This window comes from Montipora foliosa, chromosome 14, assembly GCF_036669935.1.
Source record: "Montipora foliosa isolate CH-2021 chromosome 14, ASM3666993v2, whole genome shotgun sequence".
Lineage (NCBI taxonomy): Eukaryota > Metazoa > Cnidaria > Anthozoa > Scleractinia > Acroporidae > Montipora > Montipora foliosa.
In genome coordinates, this window is record NC_090882.1 from 20,951,232 (window position 1) to 20,972,928 (window position 21,697).

General features: G+C 40.5%; 1 protein-coding gene across 1 annotated transcript in view; it reads right to left on the reverse strand.

The window, feature by feature from the left end:
• Window positions 1-16,165: 16,165 nt before the first annotated feature.
• Window positions 16,166-21,697, reverse strand: part of LOC137984499 (uncharacterized) — a 108,215-nt gene continuing 102,683 nt past the window's right edge. The window contains exons 7-9 of the mRNA XM_068831666.1: window positions 17,520-21,603; window positions 17,038-17,394; window positions 16,166-16,677 (exon numbers count right to left, since the gene is read on the reverse strand). Coding sequence (XP_068687767.1) covers window positions 16,166-16,677; window positions 17,038-17,394; window positions 17,520-21,570 — 4,920 coding nt within the window. The 5' untranslated portion in view covers window positions 21,571-21,603. The remainder of the gene's footprint in view (window positions 16,678-17,037; window positions 17,395-17,519; window positions 21,604-21,697) is intronic.

A 21,697-nucleotide genomic window follows, 5' to 3' on the forward strand; every position in this document is an offset into this window, starting at 1 on the left:
AGTGAAGGGAAACGTCCCTTTACAAATATCCTGTTGGCAACCGGTCAATAATTAGGATTCGACCATGGGTGGCTGGAGTTTGACAGTGAATCAAAAATGCACGTCGTAGAAGTTAAGCCAGGGTTGAAGTCAAAGCATTTCTCACAGATTATTAATTGATTTTATCAGCTGCTCTTCTGGCCGAAGCTCCGCTCACTCTCGAAAGGGTATTCTCAACGAGAAGAGCCTTTTTTAGCTGGCTCATACACCTTATTCCAAATTGTCCACCATTTAGATATTCATTTGTTTTTATTTAAATTAGACCTTGATGCCTCGTTTAAGGCAAAATATTCTTTTGAATCGCTATTGCCACGGCCATATCCAATTATTCCATCAGGGATCAACCCTAGTATTGGAATTGGGCCCACACAAGGACAGAGAAAAACCCTGACCAGGGTGGGATTTGAACCCACGACCTTCGGATTAGATTACCGCTGCTCTACCGACTGAGCTACAAGGCCAGATCGGGAGCTTTCCCTGGGTATGTGAGATGTTATTCACAAGGACAAATTCGGCTCGGCCCAAGCCTAATTTTAGGTAATTGGGTACAAAAACTTCAGAGTAGTGTTAGGCCTCATTCGAACTTGCAAACATATTCTTTTGAATGTTAAGCTTAAGAACTAGACATCAGTGGGTAATTTGAATAAAAACAAAAGTATATTTAAAAGGCGGCCATTTTGGAATAAGGTGTATTCCCCGAAACAGCGGCTAATAATCGAATACTATATACTTCTTGCGCACCGACTTTAAGGTCATGAAATGGAACGTCATGATATAATCACGTGCCGCGTTAAGGTCACTTTGTCTGGGTAATAACATAAGTCGTAAACAAGTTGCTGCGTTTTTCATAATTCTGCGGAATTCATCCTCAAGCGCCAACGGCCAAACTGTGTTTTTGGCTTCCGTCAATCAAACTTCCGATGCCATCCATAGATGAAGAAATCAACTGATGCGTGACTAACCCACCAATCAGTATCTTTGGTTCCCACGGTACATTCATATATTCAAACTCCACGCGGATGGAAAGCGATGGAAACTGTACCAGTTTTTTTAATGAGTAATCGTAATGGTGTTCGAGCTTTGAACTTAAACAAAAACTCCAATTCGCTTTCCGGAAGCGGAGTCGGTCTTCCCGGCTATGTTCAGAAATTTGATTGATGGAAGCCAAGACACAGTTTGGAACTAAGACTCCGCAGAATTATGAAAATCGCATTAAGTGCTAAAAACCTCTTCCAGGCCTAGGATTTACTCTAATTGTAAATATTACAAGATAGCTGGCTTGAAACTAAATAAATGGGTGCAACTAACCAGATTGTGACTGACCTTGCTCAATATCAGGTTGTCCGGCTGTTCGTTCAAGGCCTGCATGCAAAGGGAAGAAAGTTGGAATTAGATTGGACCATATCGAGTTCCCCAAACCAAGGGTCTCGGTTAAAGGAAAGGCTTCATTTGGATCAAGGTAAGATTCTATCCAACACGTACCGTAATGCTCTTTGGTCGCGCCAGAGTAAGTCTGTCGTAGTGTTACTTGACAAACGGCTTGTTTTCGTTGACCAATTGCTGCTAATTTTGAAATGAAGAAATCATCTTCGAGCTTACAAAGATGGGCACTGCCATGCTAAATTTACTGTTTTTAGGTCAAAACTGGGTAAAAATCTAAAATGGTACTCTATCTCATACTTATAACATTCCTGACAAGTCACTGTGATGATACGAAATATAATATGGCACAAAGAGCTATTCGTATTTAACTTTTGGCGACTTTCAGAGGACAATGTCTTTAAACTTGAAAAAACTGGCCAATTTTTTCAAGTTGCAATCCATTTCCATCCCCCCCATCCTTGGCTGCAAACAACACAGAATAGCTTCAGCGCACTTCAATGGCCATTGGCAACAAAACTACAGCATTATTTTCTGGCCTTCGTTGATGCTAAGACGTCTTTCAGTGTTTTTAATTTTGACTAAAATAGCGTGACACTGCCCCTGTAAGTATTTGTCATCAAGGAAACCACAAAAAATTCAGGACGTCAACGGGATTTTAAACCATGACCACTGCGGTGTGGTCTTGTTTTTTGTAGTTCAGTTATTTTAAAGGAGGCTTATGCATGGCAACCAATTAAAGGCTCTGGGAAACTCCAGAGTGACTGCAACCAAAATGTGGCTATTGGTTCGTCACGGTGCATGCTTGACTATCCAAAACGGAAATGGCGCCGCTATTGAGCCGCTATTGAGCAGAGCGCTGGACTTTGCTTTAACCAAAGCCAGTAAACATCGACGGTGACTTTCGATTGATTATTGACGCTGTTTGTCTAACAATGGATAGCTGGAAGTAATACCACGGGGTTAAAAAACTCACTAAAGATATCAATGATAATGATAATGATGATGATGATGATAATAATAATAATAGTATTAGTATTACTCCTTGGCCCATTTACAAGGTTACAGTAATTAAAGCGTAGCAAGACGACAAGAGAGAATTGCAGTAATCACTCTTTTACTTTTCATCCCTCGGGTGAAAAGCGCACTGTAGGTTCCGCGCAACTTGAGCTTGAATTGTTCTTTAAGAAAGAAAATGACAGAAACTTCTGTTTTAGACTTCCTTCCTCAGTCACGCACAACAAACAGGAGGAGCTGAAAAGAGCAACGTAATTGCCATCTTTTTTTCACCTGGGCTAAAAGACGAAGTTGGGCATGCGCATCGAATGTGTTTTCAATTTCCGCGGCATACTGGTGACGTGGACTTTACGCATTTCAAGTGAATAAGGGATCCCAGCATTTTTTTAGCTGATGTTTACAACTCGCGTCCGGGATAAACTTTTAGCATGAATAATGATTACATGAGCGAAATTTAGACTCCGTGGGCAGATCGAAACTTCAGCTCGGGCTTAAGGTCGCTTAAGGGTTTCTCCCTGCCAAGCTGTTTGAAACAGGCCAATCACAAAGCGGGAAAACGCGTGCAGGAACTTAGTGCTTGGCTTGTAGGTTGTTAATGGTTCCTTCAAATTCAGGTAAGCTGCCCCTTTTAGTAACGAAGGGGAGCCGGAAAACCAGCTGTTTACCTAGATTGGGTTCTAATAATTGCGGCTCGACTCAAACGGAAAGAACTTTTAACAGTCTACTTGAGGCGCTTTCATCGGCGACGAAATGGGAACAAAATTATCATAAAACACAGCAGCAAAGTTTATTGAAATTGTCAGAAACAGCTAAATCCTCCAACCCACTCCTTTTTTGTTTTGTCTTGTTTTTCTTCTTGAGTTACATAGCAAAGAGAAATACGTGATAATGCTTATTGATACAAATTCAATGCCGACTGTCATTACATTGACAGCAGCAAACTTTAGAGAAACAATAAATTCACCAATCCAACAGGACGTCATTGTTGACCAGTCCTTGATGATTGGTTTATTCAAAGCTGTTAAAACGACCAGAGAAAACTTTTTTGGCTTCCTGTCTCTGTCTCTACTGTAAAAAAAGGCGCCCAAACAACATCACTATAAGGCGCTTGAAACGACTTCAAGCGCAAACACATCAAGCTAAATTTGTTATGTTTGTCCTTACGTGCATGCCATGACAAAAATTTGCCACTCAAAAACGATTGGAGTCTCACTACAGAAAAGTGCAGACATATATGGCAAAATTTGTCATGCTTGCCTTCCCTAAGATCATTACAATAATTTCGTACTTGAAATCAGTTATTTGAATTTCACTAATGAGAGACTATACACAACATTTGACGAGTCTTGCAAGCTTTTAAAGGTTTAGAATTTTGCTTAGATGCTCAAAGGACTAACTCATGACGTCATCTGAACTTGCGCAAAATCATATACTGTTAATGTCAGAATTAGCGCCCAGCGACCAATAAGAGCCCCCTAGCGACACACACATACCCTTCAACGCTTTCAAAGGCCTCTCTTATTAGAAGGAATTACACTACAACTCCGTATTATATAAGAGCATTGGTGTTATCAAGAGATTATAAAGGTAAGAGAAGTAATCCCTCATACTGGCCCTATTCCCATCGTAATCCCTCTTAGGTTATTTTTAGATGATATCAATTTTCCCGCGGATAATGTTACCGCGCGCGTTACGTGGAAGTTTCGTGGAGGAGAGAAAGTGCAGCAAATTCTGTATGATGCCACTCACCGTTTTCAAAATTGAGTTTCATGGCCTGATAAAATTCATTGTATGCAAGACACAGGTTTCAAACACTGGAATTGCCTTGGAATTGCTTAACTGTCTAGTTTACAGAGATACCAATTTGAAGAATTTCTAATGTATCAAACCGTGTTAAATAATTTTGACAGATGCAGATATGTTTACCTTGGTTGCATTGCGTTACTTGTCCATTTTAGTGCGCACTTTCTCATCGTCTACAAAATTCTGTCGCTTACAAAACTAACCCTGTCAAGATAGAGTTTGCAATCATATATCATGGAAATCGGTTAACTGTATAATTCACTCTGATACCAATTTTACGATTGTCTAATGTAGGAAACCGTGTTAAATAATTTTGTAAGAGGGAGCTATATTTTACGCGTTCGTTTCCTGTCATGTGTGGTACTGTTTGAAAGCGTTAGCTGTCTAATTTATGAATATCATAGAATTAAGTCACCATAGTTTAAGTCCGCTAAGAAAATCCAGAACGCGTTGACAAGTCAGGAATATGTTACTTGGTGACTTGATATTTCATTGTGTACAAAATTCTGTCGCCTATAAAACTCGTTACTGTGAAGATAAAATATGCAAAGATATATCATTCAAATCGCTTAACTGTGTTGTTTACAGTGACACCAATTTCAACACTGTCCAATGTACGAAACCGAGTTTAATAATTTTGAAAGATGCAGGTATATTTAACATGCGTGCTTTGCAAATTGACTTCCATCCGATACCACTTGTTCATACATTAATATTTTTATCGCACTGTCTGTTCAAGTTTTCTTTTCATGTCTGATATCTGTCTAATTTATGAATATCTAAGAATTAAGTCGTCATATTTTAATCCCGCGAAGAAAATCAAGAACGCGTTAACCAAGTCAGCGATATATTACTTGTTGACTGTAGTTTGCGAATTGCCAATGTTTACAAAATTCTGTCGCTTATAAAACTCGATCCTTTCAAGATACAGGCTTCAAACATCAATAACTGAAATCGCTTAATTGTCTAGTTTTCAATGATACCACATCAAGGTTGTGCCATATACGAAACCGTGTTAAATCTTTTTTTAAGGAGACAGCTATATTTGACATACGTGCTTTGCAAATTTACTTGAATCCGATAACACGGGTTCAAAAATTTTTATCGGACGCTTGATTCAAGTTTTCCTTTCATGTTTGGTACTGTTGTAGAGCTCTATCTGTCTACTTTATCACCATATAAGAATTAAGTCATCATATTTTAATCCCGCAAAGGAAACCGAGAATGCGTTTATTGAAGTCAGAGAGATCGTACTTATCGACTATAGTCTTCCATTTGCCATTCTGTACAAAATCCTGTCGGTTACATAGCTCGTTCCTTCCAAGATACAGGTTTCAAAACATAAGTCGTTGTAATCGCTTAAATCTGTAGTCAACAAGTCACTTTCGTCTACAAAATGTATATACGCGTTTGTCTCAACATCCTCTGCCATTTTTGTTTGATGGTAAATCGCGAACGACGCGAATCATTGCGTGGGAATTCGCTCAGCTGTCAACATTGGTAAAAATGGGGACATGTGATTGGCTATCAGTTAACCCTCGTGGGAATACCGGATCTCGCAGGAGACCTAAAAATAACTTAAGAGGGATTACGATGGGAATAGGGCCAGTATGAGGGATTACTTCTCTTATCTTCATAATCTCTTGGTGTTATAGTAGTACCGTAGGAAATACCAACTATTAGTGAAGAAGATGCTGTCATTATTGCCACGCAATAAGTTACCATGACAACAGGATAGCCCTGTAAAAATCCCTTTAATTTGCCTCTAATTGCTCATATCTCAAACGCGAACTCGGAAGCCCGCATTTTTTTTATTGCTGAAAAGTGATCAGCTGACCAGGATGAAACTTTCTGCAAAGCTCAAAGAAATTCTGTGGAGCGGATTCAGAGTCATCATATATATATATATTTATTTTCATTGTAAACAGTTTTTTACTTTTAACCTGAAGAAGGCCGAACGGCCGAAACGTCGTGTATTAAACCCCGTCCAGAACAGTCAAGAGTTTGTCTCTTTGTCTCGCTTTTTCTTACGTACACTTAACTACAAATTCGCGTCGAGACATTGTATCCTGTGGATCCTCTTACTGGGAGTTCATCGTTAGGTCAACCAACTGTACACTGTTTTATATATATATATATATATATATATATATATATATACAATATGTATACAATGTGCCCTCCCGGTTGTTACCATAATGGCTTTATGGCAACTCCTGAACTTGGGCACAGGATGTACGGTTACACATTGTTGGATTGCATTGTGGAGTCACAAGAGTGCTCAAACTGCAAGTAGTGAGCGAAGCATTATGCCAATAGTGAACACCTATTATGAGGCTCTCCACCCAATCCAGAGAGTGCTCAAACTGTATGAACAGTGAGCGTAATATACAATATGTATACAATGTGCCCTCCCGGTTGTTACCATAATGGCTTTATGGCAACTCCTGAACTTGGGCACAGGATGTACGGTTACACATTGTTGGATTGCATTGTGGAGTCACAAGAGTGCTCAAACTGCAAGTAGTGAGCGAAGCATTATGCCAATAGTGAACACCTATTATGAGGCTCTCCACCCAATCCAGAGAGTGCTCAAACTGTATGAACAGTGAGCGTAATATACAATATGTATACAATGTGCCCTCCCGGTTGTTACCATAATGGCTTTATGGCAACTCCTGAACTTGGGCACAGGATGTACGGTTACACATTGTTGGATTGCATTGTGGAGTCACAAGAGTGCTCAAACTGCAAGTAGTGAGCGAAGCATTATGCCAATAGTGAACACCTATTATGAGGCTCTCCACCCAATCCAGAGATTGCTCAAACTGTATGAACAGTGAGCGTAATATACAATATGTATACAATGTGCCCTCCCGGTTGTTACCATAATGGCTTTATGGCAACTCCTGAACTTGGGCACAGGATGTACGGTTACACATTGTTGGATTGCATTGTGGAGTCACAAGAGTGCTCAAACTGCAAGTAGTGAGCGAAGCATTATGCCAATAGTGAACACCTATTATGAGGCTCTCCACCCAATCCAGAGAGTGCTCAAACTGTATGAACAGTGAGCGTAATATACAATATGTATACAATGTGCCCTCCCGGTTGTTACCATAATGGCTTTATGGCAACTCCTGAACTTGGGCACAGGATGTACGGTTACACATTGTTGGATTGCATTGTGGAGTCACAAGAGTGCTCAAACTGCAAGTAGTGAGCGAAGCATTATGCCAATAGTGAACACCTATTATGAGGCTCTCCACCCAATCCAGAGAGTGCTCAAACTGTATGAACAGTGAGCGTAATATACAATATGTATACAATGTGCCCTCCCGGTTGTTACCATAATGGCTTTATGGCAACTCCTGAACTTGGGCACAGGATGTACGGTTACACATTGTTGGATTGCATTGTGGAGTCACAAGAGTGCTCAAACTGCAAGTAGTGAGCGAAGCATTATGCCAATAGTGAACACCTATTATGAGGCTCTCCACCCAATCCAGAGAGTGCTCAAACTGTATGAACAGTGAGCGTAATATATATATATATATATATATATACCCGTTTTCAAAAACGTTGCAATTTCAAAGTATATATGATATATATACGCCTTTTGTTTTTCTCATCAGAAAGGTGTTGACAGAAAGAACAATAGTCAAACCCTTTTGTAGGCTTTGTTTGCATTTCACCAGTTTACCTCTTTCTAGCATCCACCATACTTTTTCTTCTCGTTTTTTTTTTTTAATAATTGAAAAGAATAAGGTATGTGAGAAAGCCACTGTCTTAACATCTGTGCGCTGGAAACTCAGTGTTATTATTTTTTCCTAACTGGAAGAACTGCTCGGTTAATGAAGATGGTGATTACTAGTCATCTATTTTTCCGAATTACCTTGAAGAACGGAGAAGTTTTGCCACATATCTCAACTCAAAAGCCAAAAAAACAAAAAGTAGAACGTAAATTACTTTTGGAGAAAGTTAAGTTGTAGGAGGTTTTCACAAGACGTCATCGCCGCCATCTTGGCGGACGAATACAAAAGATCTCTCATTAGCTTCTTTTGTTCGTCCACCAGAAGTCGTACTTTTCTCTATTTTGTTATTGGTGTCTCTAGAGGTTGATTGAAAACCTCCTATATTTCATTACTTATGGCTTGATCTTTCAGTTTTGAAAGGTGTCTAACGAATTCATAATTGGATAAATGTTTGTTGGGAATATTGTCTTCGAAATTCACTTTGTTCTGGTCTTACATATAACGGATCCGAAATGATGTCCACAAAACAAAAGAACAACTCGAGCATAATAATACCTAATCAGCAAGACCTAATCGGAATAACAATAATTCTTTTGTCCTCCGCCATTTTAGTCCGGTATATGAAAGTCTACCCCAAAACACTTATTGTTTGAGATTTCGTGTCATCTCGACAAAGCCACGAGTTATTGTCAGCCCCCTGATGCAATAGCGAGGAAGCATGAGTAGCACTTTACTCATTGTTTTGCTTTTAATATACCTCATTCCAAAATGGCCGCCATTTAAGTATTATTTTGTTTCCATGCAAACTGGCCCTTATGGCCTCCCTTTCAAACGTAAAATTCAAAAGAATATTTAACTTTGAACGATGCCAAAAGAGCCAATTTTCATGGAAACAAAAAGAATACTAAAATGGCGGCCATTTTGGAAAAAGGTGTATTCTTCTCGCTTTCGGCCTTGCTGGCATGAAGCCCGTGTACAAGGTGCAGCATTCAAAGGCTTAAATGACTTAAATGAGTCATAAATTTTGGTTGGTTCCGAGGTTGTTTTGTTAGCGAGTTTACAGACCACACCTCGTAAAATATTAGTTCGCGTGATGAACGACCCCAACCAAATAAACGAGCTCCCGGTTGAATCAATGAAATACTGTTCCATTTCCCTCAAACAGCTTGTGGGATCGTTTAATACGTATTCCATGAGCACAAGAGGCTGTGCTCTTGTTAACAACATGCCATCTGGCTTTCCTATTCTTGGGAGATTGATATCCTTAAATGGCGCGCTATGGACCTCTTAGTTTTGTTCTCTACACAGTGCAGCTCTATGGAAAGCCAGCGAAGATCAGAGCTTTATGGAGCAGGCATTTAGAAGGGCTGCTTCCGTACAGAAAATACAAGTGGCTTTTCCTTTGAATTTGTCTCATCAATTTTTGAATATTATTTTTGTTAGAAGAAAAACGTATTGTTCCTTCAGCGTGAAATACACATGCTTCGTATCTCACCTTTATGATAAGAAAACAAAAGGCATATATATATCATATATACTTTAAAATTGCAACGTTTTTGAAAACGGGTGTATATATATATATATATATATATATATATATATATTTGTTTGTTTGATTTTTTAAGGTAGTTCTGAATCTGTTTACAGCTTTTTTTAACGTTGCAGAGAGTTTCATATTAGCCTGCTGGTCAATTTCAGGTGTCCTAGGGAATTTGGATTCCCCGATAGAAATCCGCCAGCGGATTTAATCCCCCTTCGTGTATTTGGATCCCGTCAATACAGCTTATTTAATTGTTTATCGAGACAGAGTTAAATTTTGGATTGGGGAACTGAGCGATACTATAAAAGCATAAATCTTTCCGAAAAAGACTTAGATCCGTTAATTTTTTTAAGTAAAGATTGTTTAAAGCATTCGGGGCGGCATTTCGTAAAGTAGATGCAAATTTTAACTCCCTTCTGACAGATGCTGCACGGAAAGGAAAGGGTCGAAGGGTCCAATTGAACAAGTCGTTTAGCAAAGAGCAAAGGGCGACTCTTGGTCTCAGCTGATACTGTGGCGTTGTTACAAGGTGTTTCGCAACCACCGGCGAAAAAGAAAACAAGTGGAACAGAACCTGCTGCTTACGAACAGGAAAGACAAAAATCTTTGTACATGTAGCACTTAAAAGGAAGACACTATACTAGACGCGAGCGTCGAAACTTTGGGTCTTCAGTTGAATCGTAACTTTGCAAGCTACATTCAAGTACGTTTTGCGGTAGAAGATATAGACCACTGAAAATCGGGTTCCCACGTTGCAAAAAACAAAATGCTCCAGAGTCAAAATTTGTAATTTCTGAAGAGAGAGTAAAATAAAACACGAATGCTCAAGTTTCAAGTAATTTTATCAACCATTTGCTAAACTTCCGCATTTTTGCCTGGGAAACCCAAAATTTGTCCGGGCAAGTATATCATAAGATGTTCTTGCCCGGGTGACGACTTTGATAAAAAATAAATGTGCATCCCTGACATTGAATATACATCTTTATATTTCTTCGTGTGCAACCCTAAACAAAAGAAGACGACTAGTACCTTCCCTTGCAATTGGTCTTCTTCCTGATTTATTTTTAGCTAGTCGGCTATTCCAAGGTGTTTTGACCAAGTATTTTGATTTTACAGAAGTGCAGATAATTGTCCTCACTTAACAAAATCTTTTAGGTTGAATTGGTAGCATATAGTATTTCAAGTTGCGGGTTCTTTGCGACCCAACTTTTCGTCGCAGGGTATGTCCGTTGTACGAGCAAGACAAGTAGAGCGATAGAAATAAAATGGCGACCGTAGATATAGTATTTACTTCTTGATATGAGGGATCACGATCTGACTTCACTGTATGAGGTTCTCTGATCGGGCGGGAAAAAGACAATTGCGGAAATTTCCGCTCAGTCGAAAAATGAAAATTTAATTCGCTCTGGAACTCGCCCGTTAAAAATATGTTCTCAGGGGCTCTTCTCGCCTTACTCGATAACTTTACGCCAGTCCCGATTCTCGTCCCGTCTCGACTGACTGCCCCTGGGTCTCCGAGGATGTCATGAGCCATCACTAGCCATCACCCCCCGGGAGGGAGGGGGTAAATTAGCATATGAAGGGGCAGGGATGCTCGTCGGAAATTTTAAATGAAACCCCTAAAGGAGAGCAATCTGGGCGTGGCTCTGGCTTTTTCTGACCCCCTAAAAGAGACCATATTTTAAACATATTGAATGTATATTTTTATATTTCTTCGTGTGCAACCCTAAACAAGAACTTCACAGCTACACATTATGACTTTTTGCTCGGGACACCCTAAGTGAGACCAAAATCCGAAATTTACACCCCAGACGATTAGCTTTCACGTCTCTGGAACGAAAACGATTAATGTCACAAGAGTAGATCAAGGGTCACAAATGATGGTGGCTTTCTTTTCCTTCTGACTTCTAAGGAACAAAAATTTTAAAAATACACTTACTGTTCTGATATCACATATGATTTATTTTAACAATTACTCATCAATCTGGATGGATTTGTCGAATCGAACGGAAAGGTCTACGAGACCAAAAAAAAAAGCGAGCGCGGGAAAAGACCTACAGAGGACTGGGGCGAGAGGGGCAGTCTTCTCGCGCCCGCAGCTGTTTTCCTTCGTCCCACCCCACCGACTATACCTCCTTTCACTTCCTCCCCACAAGGGAGGAGGTGAAATGCGACTCTCCTAAAAACGACTGCATGGGAGGCTACCCGCTGACCGACACGCCTGCTTTTTCGCTCATCCCTTCTCATCCGGACAAACTGAGAGCCTGGGACAGGCTGAGATTGAAATGGTAAACGATCAAAAAATCAAAGAAACAATCACAAAAGAATCATCTGGATCACAAATTGCATTGTTCTTCTTTTTGTCATTTTGTTACCTTCAGCAATATGCGTGCGTACACTTTGTAATATGCGACTTTCGGCCAGTGCGTACCATATGGAAGAAACAATGACTTCTCTGAACAATATTAAAGCGCTCGATGATGTTGAAAGAGTTCTACTCGTTGTACAATGCCAAGTGCTTCGACACTTTTCTTTAACAGAAAGACCACGTAATGAATTTATTTTGATTTAAGTATTGTAGCTTAAGTAAAGCACATTACAAAGTGTATTTTTAGCATTTTTTGGCATGAATTAGCATGTTCTACCATATCAAAGTGAATTTTGCTATGATAAACAAAGAAATTGATCAAATTAGCTTCAAGAAAAGAACTTGTATCAACTTGAATAAGAACATTGAGAATTTTGTATATTTTTAAACCATTGTTTTATTTGTACATAGATTTATCTTAACTGATATGTAACGGATACAGTTTGTAAATATTTTATCTTATATTTTATTCGCATGCGTTCATTTCTTAATATGCACATAACTATTTCTAACTATTTGCTATTATTACTTATCATGTAATGGTCCACATTAGTCTAGTGCTGCGGCTGGTGTTTGTTACAGGTCACAGGTCATTGTTTTACCAATACAGAAAGTATCCTAGACTTTAATATATGCTAACTTTAAGCCTAAAAACTTTCGTTTAGGCCTAATTAGATGTAAGGTTAGCCTTTATGCCCGTTTAGGATACTTTCTGCATTGGTAAAGCAATGACCGGAGACCTGTAAAAAAGGACGTCTACAAAACATGAACCCCAGGTCCCTAGACCACCAAGGTGGACCCGGTTCATGGACTATCCCTGTGGACCACCCCTCATTTTGTACAATTAGAAGCAGAAAAATCTTTAGACGAGAAAGAGAAGTGATCCTGGCACCTATCTGGAATATTTAAGCAATAATTATTGTCTTACAGAGACATGAAAAATTCAGGAGGCTTCAACGAGATTTTAACTCATGATCTCTGCGATGCCGGTACAATGCTCAACCAACTGAACTATGAAGCAACTCAGTTGGGAGAAAGTCATGTTTTGCATGCGTCTTCCTCTTGGGGCCTTAGCATGCCTTTGTGGACTGGCCTGTCTTATGCCACGCTGGTAAGTCTGTGCTCAGCCAACCGGTTGACTCAATTGGTTGAGCATCGGACTATTTTGCTGGAGGTCAGGGGATCAAAACCCCGGCCGAACCAACACTAAGGGTCTTTAAATAACTGAGGAGAAAATGCTGCCTCTGTAATGACATCTGCAAATGATTCAACTCTCTAGTCTTCTCGGATAAGGACGATAAACCGTAGGTTCCTCTAAGGTCCGAAGAAATCTTTCGTCATTTGTTTTTTCTTAATTGACCCCGTAAGGCCTGGCCAAACCCTCGCAACATTTCAACGCAACATCTTGCGACATTGTTGGACGCAACATGTTGCGTACGTTTGGCCAACCTGATGCGATATGTTGCAACATGTTGGATCAAATTTGAAAACGGTCAAATTTTTCGTGCAAGATTTTGGATGTTGCATGATGTTGTACTCGTTTGGCCACGTTCACGCAACATTGTTGCGCTACGGCATGCACGTTAAGTCCACTTCTTACGCGCCAGGGGACTGGGGCACATAAACAGTCACATATTGCGTTGAAAATTATGGAAATGTTGCGTGCGTTTGGCCACCCCGTTCAACACAAGTCGCAACATCATGCAACAATGTTGCAAGATGTTGCGTTGAAATTTTGCGAGCGTTTGGCCAGGCCTTAAGGTTGTGCGAGAAGATCTTCGTGCGTAGACGAGGATTGCGTATACATATCACGCTTGCATTACCATGTAGCATGTAGGTATATGTGCAAAAGCAGTCTGGCAAAGTTCCCGACAAAGTGTTGTTCATTGGCCCTGTATAACCACTAGGGGAGTAGCCAACTACATGTTATGTGGTATAGGTGTATAAAGGAGACAATTGCTGAAATCACTAGCCCATACCTAGGAGTGACGTTTTCATAGACCACGACTTCTTGTTGTCATAGCGTCACCGAACGGGATCTGTCTTTTTTTCTATGGAAAAGGTAGTCTAAAAATAGATTGGTCTGCAAAACTGCCTTGACATAGGCTTAATATGGAAGTTGTTCAGTCCTATTCATGGGCTCTTGCTTACAGTCAAAGCAGCTCAAGCGTTCCTCCGACGAGCGGATTAATGAGTTCAATATTGCAAATCAGTACACGTGTGAAATTTCCACGCCGGCATGGCACCGGAAGCCAGCAATATTCCAATCAAAATTCGAGTTTTCAACTGAGGCTTGAAAAGCTTATTCAAATGGTTACTGATATCAAGTTGGCAATAATGAACTCATTTATCCACTCGTCTTAGGAACGCTTGAGCTGCTTTGACTGTAAATTGTTCAGATAAGTGCGACGATCACTTCTCTCTTTCGTCGAAAGATTTTTCAGCTCGTCCCTTAAATAAGGGGTAGTCCACAGGGGTATTCCATGGACCGGGTCCATGGATCGGGTCCAAAGGGTTGGTCCATAGACCTGGGGTCCATGATTTGCATACACACGTTTCATGGTGTCACGCAAGGTGACAATTCTGCAATTCAAAATGCTGTATTTTCGAAACGAAAGACGTCATGGAAGTGGGAACTTCAAAAAAAGATTTATTTCTAGGTCATCTTCAAGCTCAGAGAAATAAAATTTCAAAACACCTTGCGGTTTTGATTTTAGAATTTGATGACATCATTGTGAAAACCATCTATTAATTAATTCTCTAAAATTACTGCCTAGTTTGTACACACCTTGTCTGTTTATATGTAAACCTCCTCTATTAAGACAATGAAAGTCAATGTTTTCATTTGGTATAAACTTCTATCCATTAGAGTTATAGAACCATTTAAGTGTTTTGTTAACCACAGGTACCTTTTTGTAAAGTCCTTCATCATCTTTCCTGCGAATGACGCCAGACATAACTGTAATTCTTGTTGTGGAAGACTCAAGTTGAATAGCATTTCAAAGGTCGACATTTTTTTTGCAATCTTCTGTGGCTGGTCGTTAAGCCAACGTGCATTATAATCTGAATTGTTTGGCGAAGTCGAACATATCATGGACTGTACTGCCGCTAAACAATTTCGATTCTACGTTTGCTGTCTTCGACAATTTCCTGCCTTGGATGTTTATAGGTCATAGAATCTCCAAGAATCAAAACGGACTTTCTTCTAGTTGATCGATTTGATGGGTGCAGCGCATTCCTTGTTTGAATTTTCTTGATTCTCGTTGCTTGTTATTCTCCAGAAACGTGCACTACGCTTAATTTAATCAATTTTGCAGCTAAAGATGAACACGATATTCCTGTTTTATTGGAAAAGCATAGTTAATAGTGGGAAATGGTTATGAAACCCGACAAATTTCTTTGTTGTAGGTTTTTGTTCTCTTTTTTGGCCTTGACCGTGCACAAAACACGAGAACGGATGTTTTGAGTCAAATGAGTCAATGAGACTCACAGTCAATACAGCAATAATTTATCGATTAAGCCTAAGCCCTCGTTTCAGTGATTAAGCCTAACCACTCTCTGAAATTTTAGCTTTCATTTTATGGGTTAGGGTAACTGCACTAACTCATTGACTCATTGACTCATTGACTCTTGACTCAAGACTCATTGACTCATTGATTCATAAATACTTGATACTCACAAAACACAATAGTTGTTTACTCCTTACTCAGGAACTAACCAATAGAAACGTGTTGGTTACGTAATTCATGCATAATGTATGAGCACAAAACAAAAGATTGTGCACGGTCGTGGACTTTCCAACCTAAATCTTGGCATCTTTGTTTGCTCCTTTGATGTTTGCAGAGCTTCCAAATCATTCCCCTCTGTTAACTATAGTTAAAGCTAAGGTTCTCCCTAAAAACGTTCTTTGTCTTTGAAGTTGGAAAATTAATGTAAGCTGATAATGGTAAACAAGCACCGCCGAATAATTTAGATCTCTTTTGTAGAACAATAAGTATTTGACAAATATTCACCGATATTCATCGAGCCTGAGGTGAATCACTGTTCTAGTATAATTACACAGGTGATTATTTGACAAATATGAATTTTCTTTAAAAGAATTAATTTCTTCGTCTGTCACCTCGACAAAACGGCTTGCGGCCATTTTGAAAAAAACCTCTTAGGTGATTATCGGGTAGTAATCATATCAAGTGATACCAATCAGCGCAGGGAATTTTTAATAATCACCTACGCAATTATACTAAACACAGATATTCCACTCATTTAGCAACATCTCAAAAGTTTTATACAAAACACTCCAGAACTGACTTGCAAAAAAAGAGATATAACACGATTCAAGATCTTGTAGTTTCTGCGTAAGGTCTCTGTTACGTTTTCCGCCTGAAGTTCGGTTTCCTCTCTTGTTGTCTTCCCACTTATGAGAACTGAGATTTCTGACGGGCGTTTGCTGATTTCGTGTCTAAATTGTTCGCTTATCCCACGCATTTCAGTGTCTGTTAGATTTGAACAAGATACGTGATCGTTTTTGCATTGATCTTCGGTTATCTTGCTTCGGTTTTCTTGGCTTTCTCTTGGAATGAAGGATTCATCTTCTTCGTGTAGCTCGTGACCGCTGATAATTGTGAATTCAGATAATTTCTTACCGATAATTTCAGATTTGGATCCTGGTTTGTTAAGTGTGTTCGTGCCACTGTAGAAACTTATTGAGACACCATTAGCTTTTATTGTGGTCGGAGAGTCACTATTGATGGATGTAACGTTCCACGTCTCCGAAACTTTCAAATCAACGTTAATAAATAATTTAAAAGTCCCCTAGCCATTTGAACTTGTTCTCGTCTCAGATTTAGTCAAAGAAATAAACCTATATCGCTCACAGGGTTGATTAACACCAGCTTTCGCGGAAGGTTTGCTAAAACGTGCATCCTGCTTGCCAGACATGGATGATTTATTTGGCGAAGCAATAACTATCCCTCATTAATATATGACGCAATTCAGCCTTTTTACTCTACTAGACAGTTTTTGCAGTCTAACCAAGTGTCGCTGAAGAGTTGTAACACCAGAATGATCAGGACCGAGACGAATCAAATAGATGGCCAACGCACGTTAAAAATACTCCTTTGCCTGCTCCAGCTCACCATGGTCACGGAGTACAACAGCTAAGTTTTCATAAGAATCTGCGACATGAATATGTTCAGATCCCAACTTTTCTATCCGTATAGCTAGAGCGAGCTCAAGATACGCCTTTGCTTGTTCCAGGTCACACTGGGCACGGAGAACACCGGCTATGTTGTTGTAACTGGATGCGACATCGATATGCTGAGATCCCAACTTTTCTATCCGTATAGCAAGAGCACGAACATGATACGCCTTTGCCTGTTCCAGATCACACTGTTGTTGTAACTGGATGCGACATCGATATGCTGAGATCCCAACTTTTCTATCTGTATAGCAAGAGCGCGATCGTGATATTCCTTGGCCTGTTCCAGGTGACCCTGGGTATGGAGTACACTGGCTATGTTGTTGTAACTAGATGCGACATCGATATGCTATGACCCCAACTTTTCTATCCATATAGCAAGAGCGTGATCATGATACTCCTTTGCATGTTCCAGGTCACCCTGGGCACGATGTACACTGGCTATGTTGTTGTAACTAGCTGCGACATCGATATGCTGAGATCCCAACTTTTCTATCTGTATAGCAAGAGCACGATCGTGATATTCCTTTGCTTGTTCCAGGTCACCCTGGGCACGGAGTACACTGGCTATGTTGTTGTAACTGGTTGCGACATCGATATGCTGAGATCCCAACTTTTCTATCCGTATAGCAAGAGCGCGATCGTGATACTCCTTTGCTTGTTCCAGGTGACCCTGGGTATGGAGTACACTGGCTATGTTGTTGTAACTGAATGCGACATGGATATGCTGAGATCCCAACTTTTCTATCTGTATAGCAAGAGCGCGATCGTGATATTCCTTGGCCTGTTCCAGGTGACCCTGGGTATGGAGTACACTGGCTATGTTGTTGTAACTGAATGCGACATGGATATGCTGAGATCCCAACTTTTCTATCTGTATAGCAAGAGCGCGATCGTAATATTCCTTTGCTTGTTCCAGGTCACCCTGGTCTTGGAGTACACTGGCTATGTTGTTGTAACTAGTTGCGAGATCGATATGCTGAGATCCCAACTTTTCTATCCGTATAGCAAGAGCGCGATCGTGATACTCCTTTGCTTGTTCCAGGTCACCTTGGTCATTTAGTATAATGGCTATGTTGTTGTAACTGGATGCGACATCGATATGCTGAGATCCCAACTTCTTTATCTGTATAGCAAGAGCGCGATCGTGATATTCCTTTGCTTGTTCCAGGTCACCCTGGGCACGGAGTACACTGGCTATGTTGTTGTAACTGGTTGCGACATCGATATGCTGAGATCCCAACTTTTCTATCCGTATAGCAAGAGCGCGATCGTTATACTCCTTTGCTTGTTCCAGGTCACCTTGGTCATGGAGTATAATGGCTATGTTGTTGTAACTGGTTGCGACATCGATATGCTGAGATCCCAACTTTTCTATCTGTATAGCAAGAGCGCGATCATGATACTCCTTTGCCTGTTCCAGGTGACCCTGGATACGGAGTACACTGGCTATGTTGTTGTAACTGGATGCGACAGCGATATGCTGAGATCCCAACTTTTCTATCTGTATAGCAAGACCGCGATCGTGATATTCCTTTGCTTGTTCCAGGTCACCCTGGGCACGGAGTACACTTGCTATGTTGTTGTAACTGGTTGCGACATTGATATGCTGAGATCCCAACTTTTCTATCCGTATAGCAAGAGCACGATCGAGATATTCCTTTGCTTGTTTCAGGTCACCCTGGGCACAGAGTGCATTGGCTATGCTGTTGTAACTGGATGCGACATCGATATGCTGAGGTCCCAACTTTTCTATCCGTATAGCAAGAGCGCGATCGAGATATTCCTTTGCTTGTTCCAGGTCACCCTGGGTACTGAGTACACTGGCTATGTTGTTGTAACTGGTTGCGACATCGATATGCTGAGATCCCAGTTTTTCTATCAGTACAGCAAGAGCGCGATCGAGATACTCCTTTGCTTCTTCCAGGTCACCTTGGTCATGGAGTATAATGGCTATGTTGTTGTAACTGGATGCGACATCGATATGCTGAGATCCCAACTTTTCTATCCGTATAGCAAGAGCGCGATTATGATACTCTTTTGCCTGTTCCAGGTCACCCTGGGCATGGAGTACACTGGCTATGTTGTTGTAACTGGATGCGACATGGATATGCTGAGATCCCAACTTTTCTATCTGTATAGCAATAGCGCGATCGAGATACTCCTTTGCTTGTTCCAGGTCACCTTGGGCGTGGAGTATAGTGGCTATGTTGTTGTAACTGGTGGCGACATCGATATGCTGAGATCCCAACTTTATTATCCTTATAGTAACAGCACGTTCTTGATACTCCTTTGATTCTTGAAACTCACCCATGCTCCTGTGGACATTGCCTAACACATCATAGACTGCTGCCAAGTCTCCCTCACAAAATACACCACCATGCTGAATTAATTTTAGAGCTACCTTACCGATGCATTTGGCTCTATTAAAGTCGCAATGATTAGCACAAATTTCACTAAACCTAATGAAATAATTTGGATAATCTTTCACGTTTAAATTGACTTTTGATAAGTCAGGTACATTGAACACCGTTTCAATTTTTGTTATTAGGCACTTCAAATGAGGTACCAGCTGGAAGCTTTTAGAAATAGAGTCTTTTTTATCAAGATTTTTCTCATCTATAAACTGACTAAATGAGGTAATACCCCAATGAATGATTTGAAAATATTGAGCCTCCGAATACTTTTTGAATCTAGATTCTGTGACATTTCTCACAATTTGATGTACTTGAACGTAGACGCCACTCTCGTCTTCTTCAAATAACAGCAGCGAGCTTTTTCGAATCCTTAAACCAATGATATCTTTGTCCGCAGAAGCGTCTAATCCACTCCTATGGCTGTCGTTCTCGACATTCAGAATGTACTTTATTACAAGGTCAAGGTTTAATGGTTGCTGACCACAGAGAGAAATAAAACCGAATGCGTGATTCAAAACCTTGTCAGATGACATCGCATCGTCCAAAGCCAATGAAATCGCTGTGGTCATAGCGATTGGGTAGCTTTGGTTTGTCATGGCAAGAAAGGCCTCAGTGTTAGCACGCTGACCCGTCTCAAGCTTCTCGAGGTAGCCTTTCCAGCCAAAATTCGAAGATGCTTCCCGAACTTGTTTGACAAAGATAGCGGCGCTTGCTAAGGCAATGGGTTGGTAATCTAATGCCCGAGCAACTTCTTTTTCAGTCTCACCGTCAGCGATGCCGGAGAGAGAGGCTAATAAGGAAATGGCGTCAGATGGTGTCATGCCCTTGCTCACAGAGATGTGATTGCTGAAAGAGGTTTCTGAAGGAATAGCAGCGGTGTCTTGCGATGTGATCAGCAGCTGACCTTTACACCAGTGCGTGTCTCCGGTCTCTGGCAAATGAGGATTCATTCGACTTAAGCTGACGACATTGTCCACCACTAACAGCCACGATGAGTAAAGCTCAACTTTGGTTCTAATTAATGACTTTATGTTGGCAATCTTCCCCTCCGTCTTCAGATCTTTGTCGTTTAGAGTACTTGTGACTGCATATTCTGAACACTTTAGATTACGAGAAAAAGAGACGTAGGATTCTAACAGAGAATCAAGACTTTGCGCATTTAGAGTCATCACGAATGCATTCTTGCCCGCGATTTGTTTTTTGTCATCAAAGAATTTCTTTGCGACAAGACTGGCTAACTGAGATTTGCCGCTTCCAGGGTTTCCTGAGATGTACAGGGAAGTTAATCGGCTTTCGTTGGTTTCTTTTAGTTGCTTTAGTTGTTGAGCTATCTTAGCCAACTCATGATCTCGTTCGGCAACGTCGTGCGATGGCTTGGGTGGGAGAATGCAAAATGCCGCTGGAGCTTCAATTTGTAACTGCTCTTCAAGGACCTTTCGATGCTTTTCTGTTTCCTTAAGGGTTTCACCTTTTTCTTTAAGTTCCTGTTCTTTTTCTTTTAGTTCGTCTTTTAGGTGGTCGACTACTTGCAAGACCTTTCGTAACTCGTCCGTCGGAAAACTCTTCTGATTTCTGGTTTTTTGAATCTTCAGATCGGAGAGGCCAAGTGCTTGAAAGGCAACTACAACTTTACCTACAGCAGTTTGAAACTCTGACTCCTTGACATGGCCTTGTGGCAAATGAGCAAAGTCTTGATTACGAAAATTTCTCAAATCATCCACATTTGATCGGACTACTGCGTTTAGGCCTCTTCCAATACAGTCCGAGTACAGTATAGCGTAAAAGAGCATGGTGCAATCCCATTCTGCTCTATTTCCCTTAACCATGGTTGCCAAAAGACGCGCGTTTTTTCTTTGGCTTCTCGGCGACTCATGGTTTTTGAATTCCTGTCCATTTCGGGGTTCGTCTTTCCATTCTCCCAAAGTTGCCTTGTAGTGGTTGTCCCATTCTTGTTTGAAGATTGTTTGCAGGCCCTCAGTTATCACATCAGTAGTGATAAAGCAGATCCTGAAGTAATTCAGTTGCTCGTCAGTGTATTCCGGTCCAGTGGCCATACTTAGTCAGACTCAGCGTTTACTGAGCCCTTGCTAGAAATAATTATTGCGTTAATGTCAGCAGTAGCACAAAGGATCACTTAATGAAAGTAACTTGTATATGTACTAATTTTTTTATATTTTTACT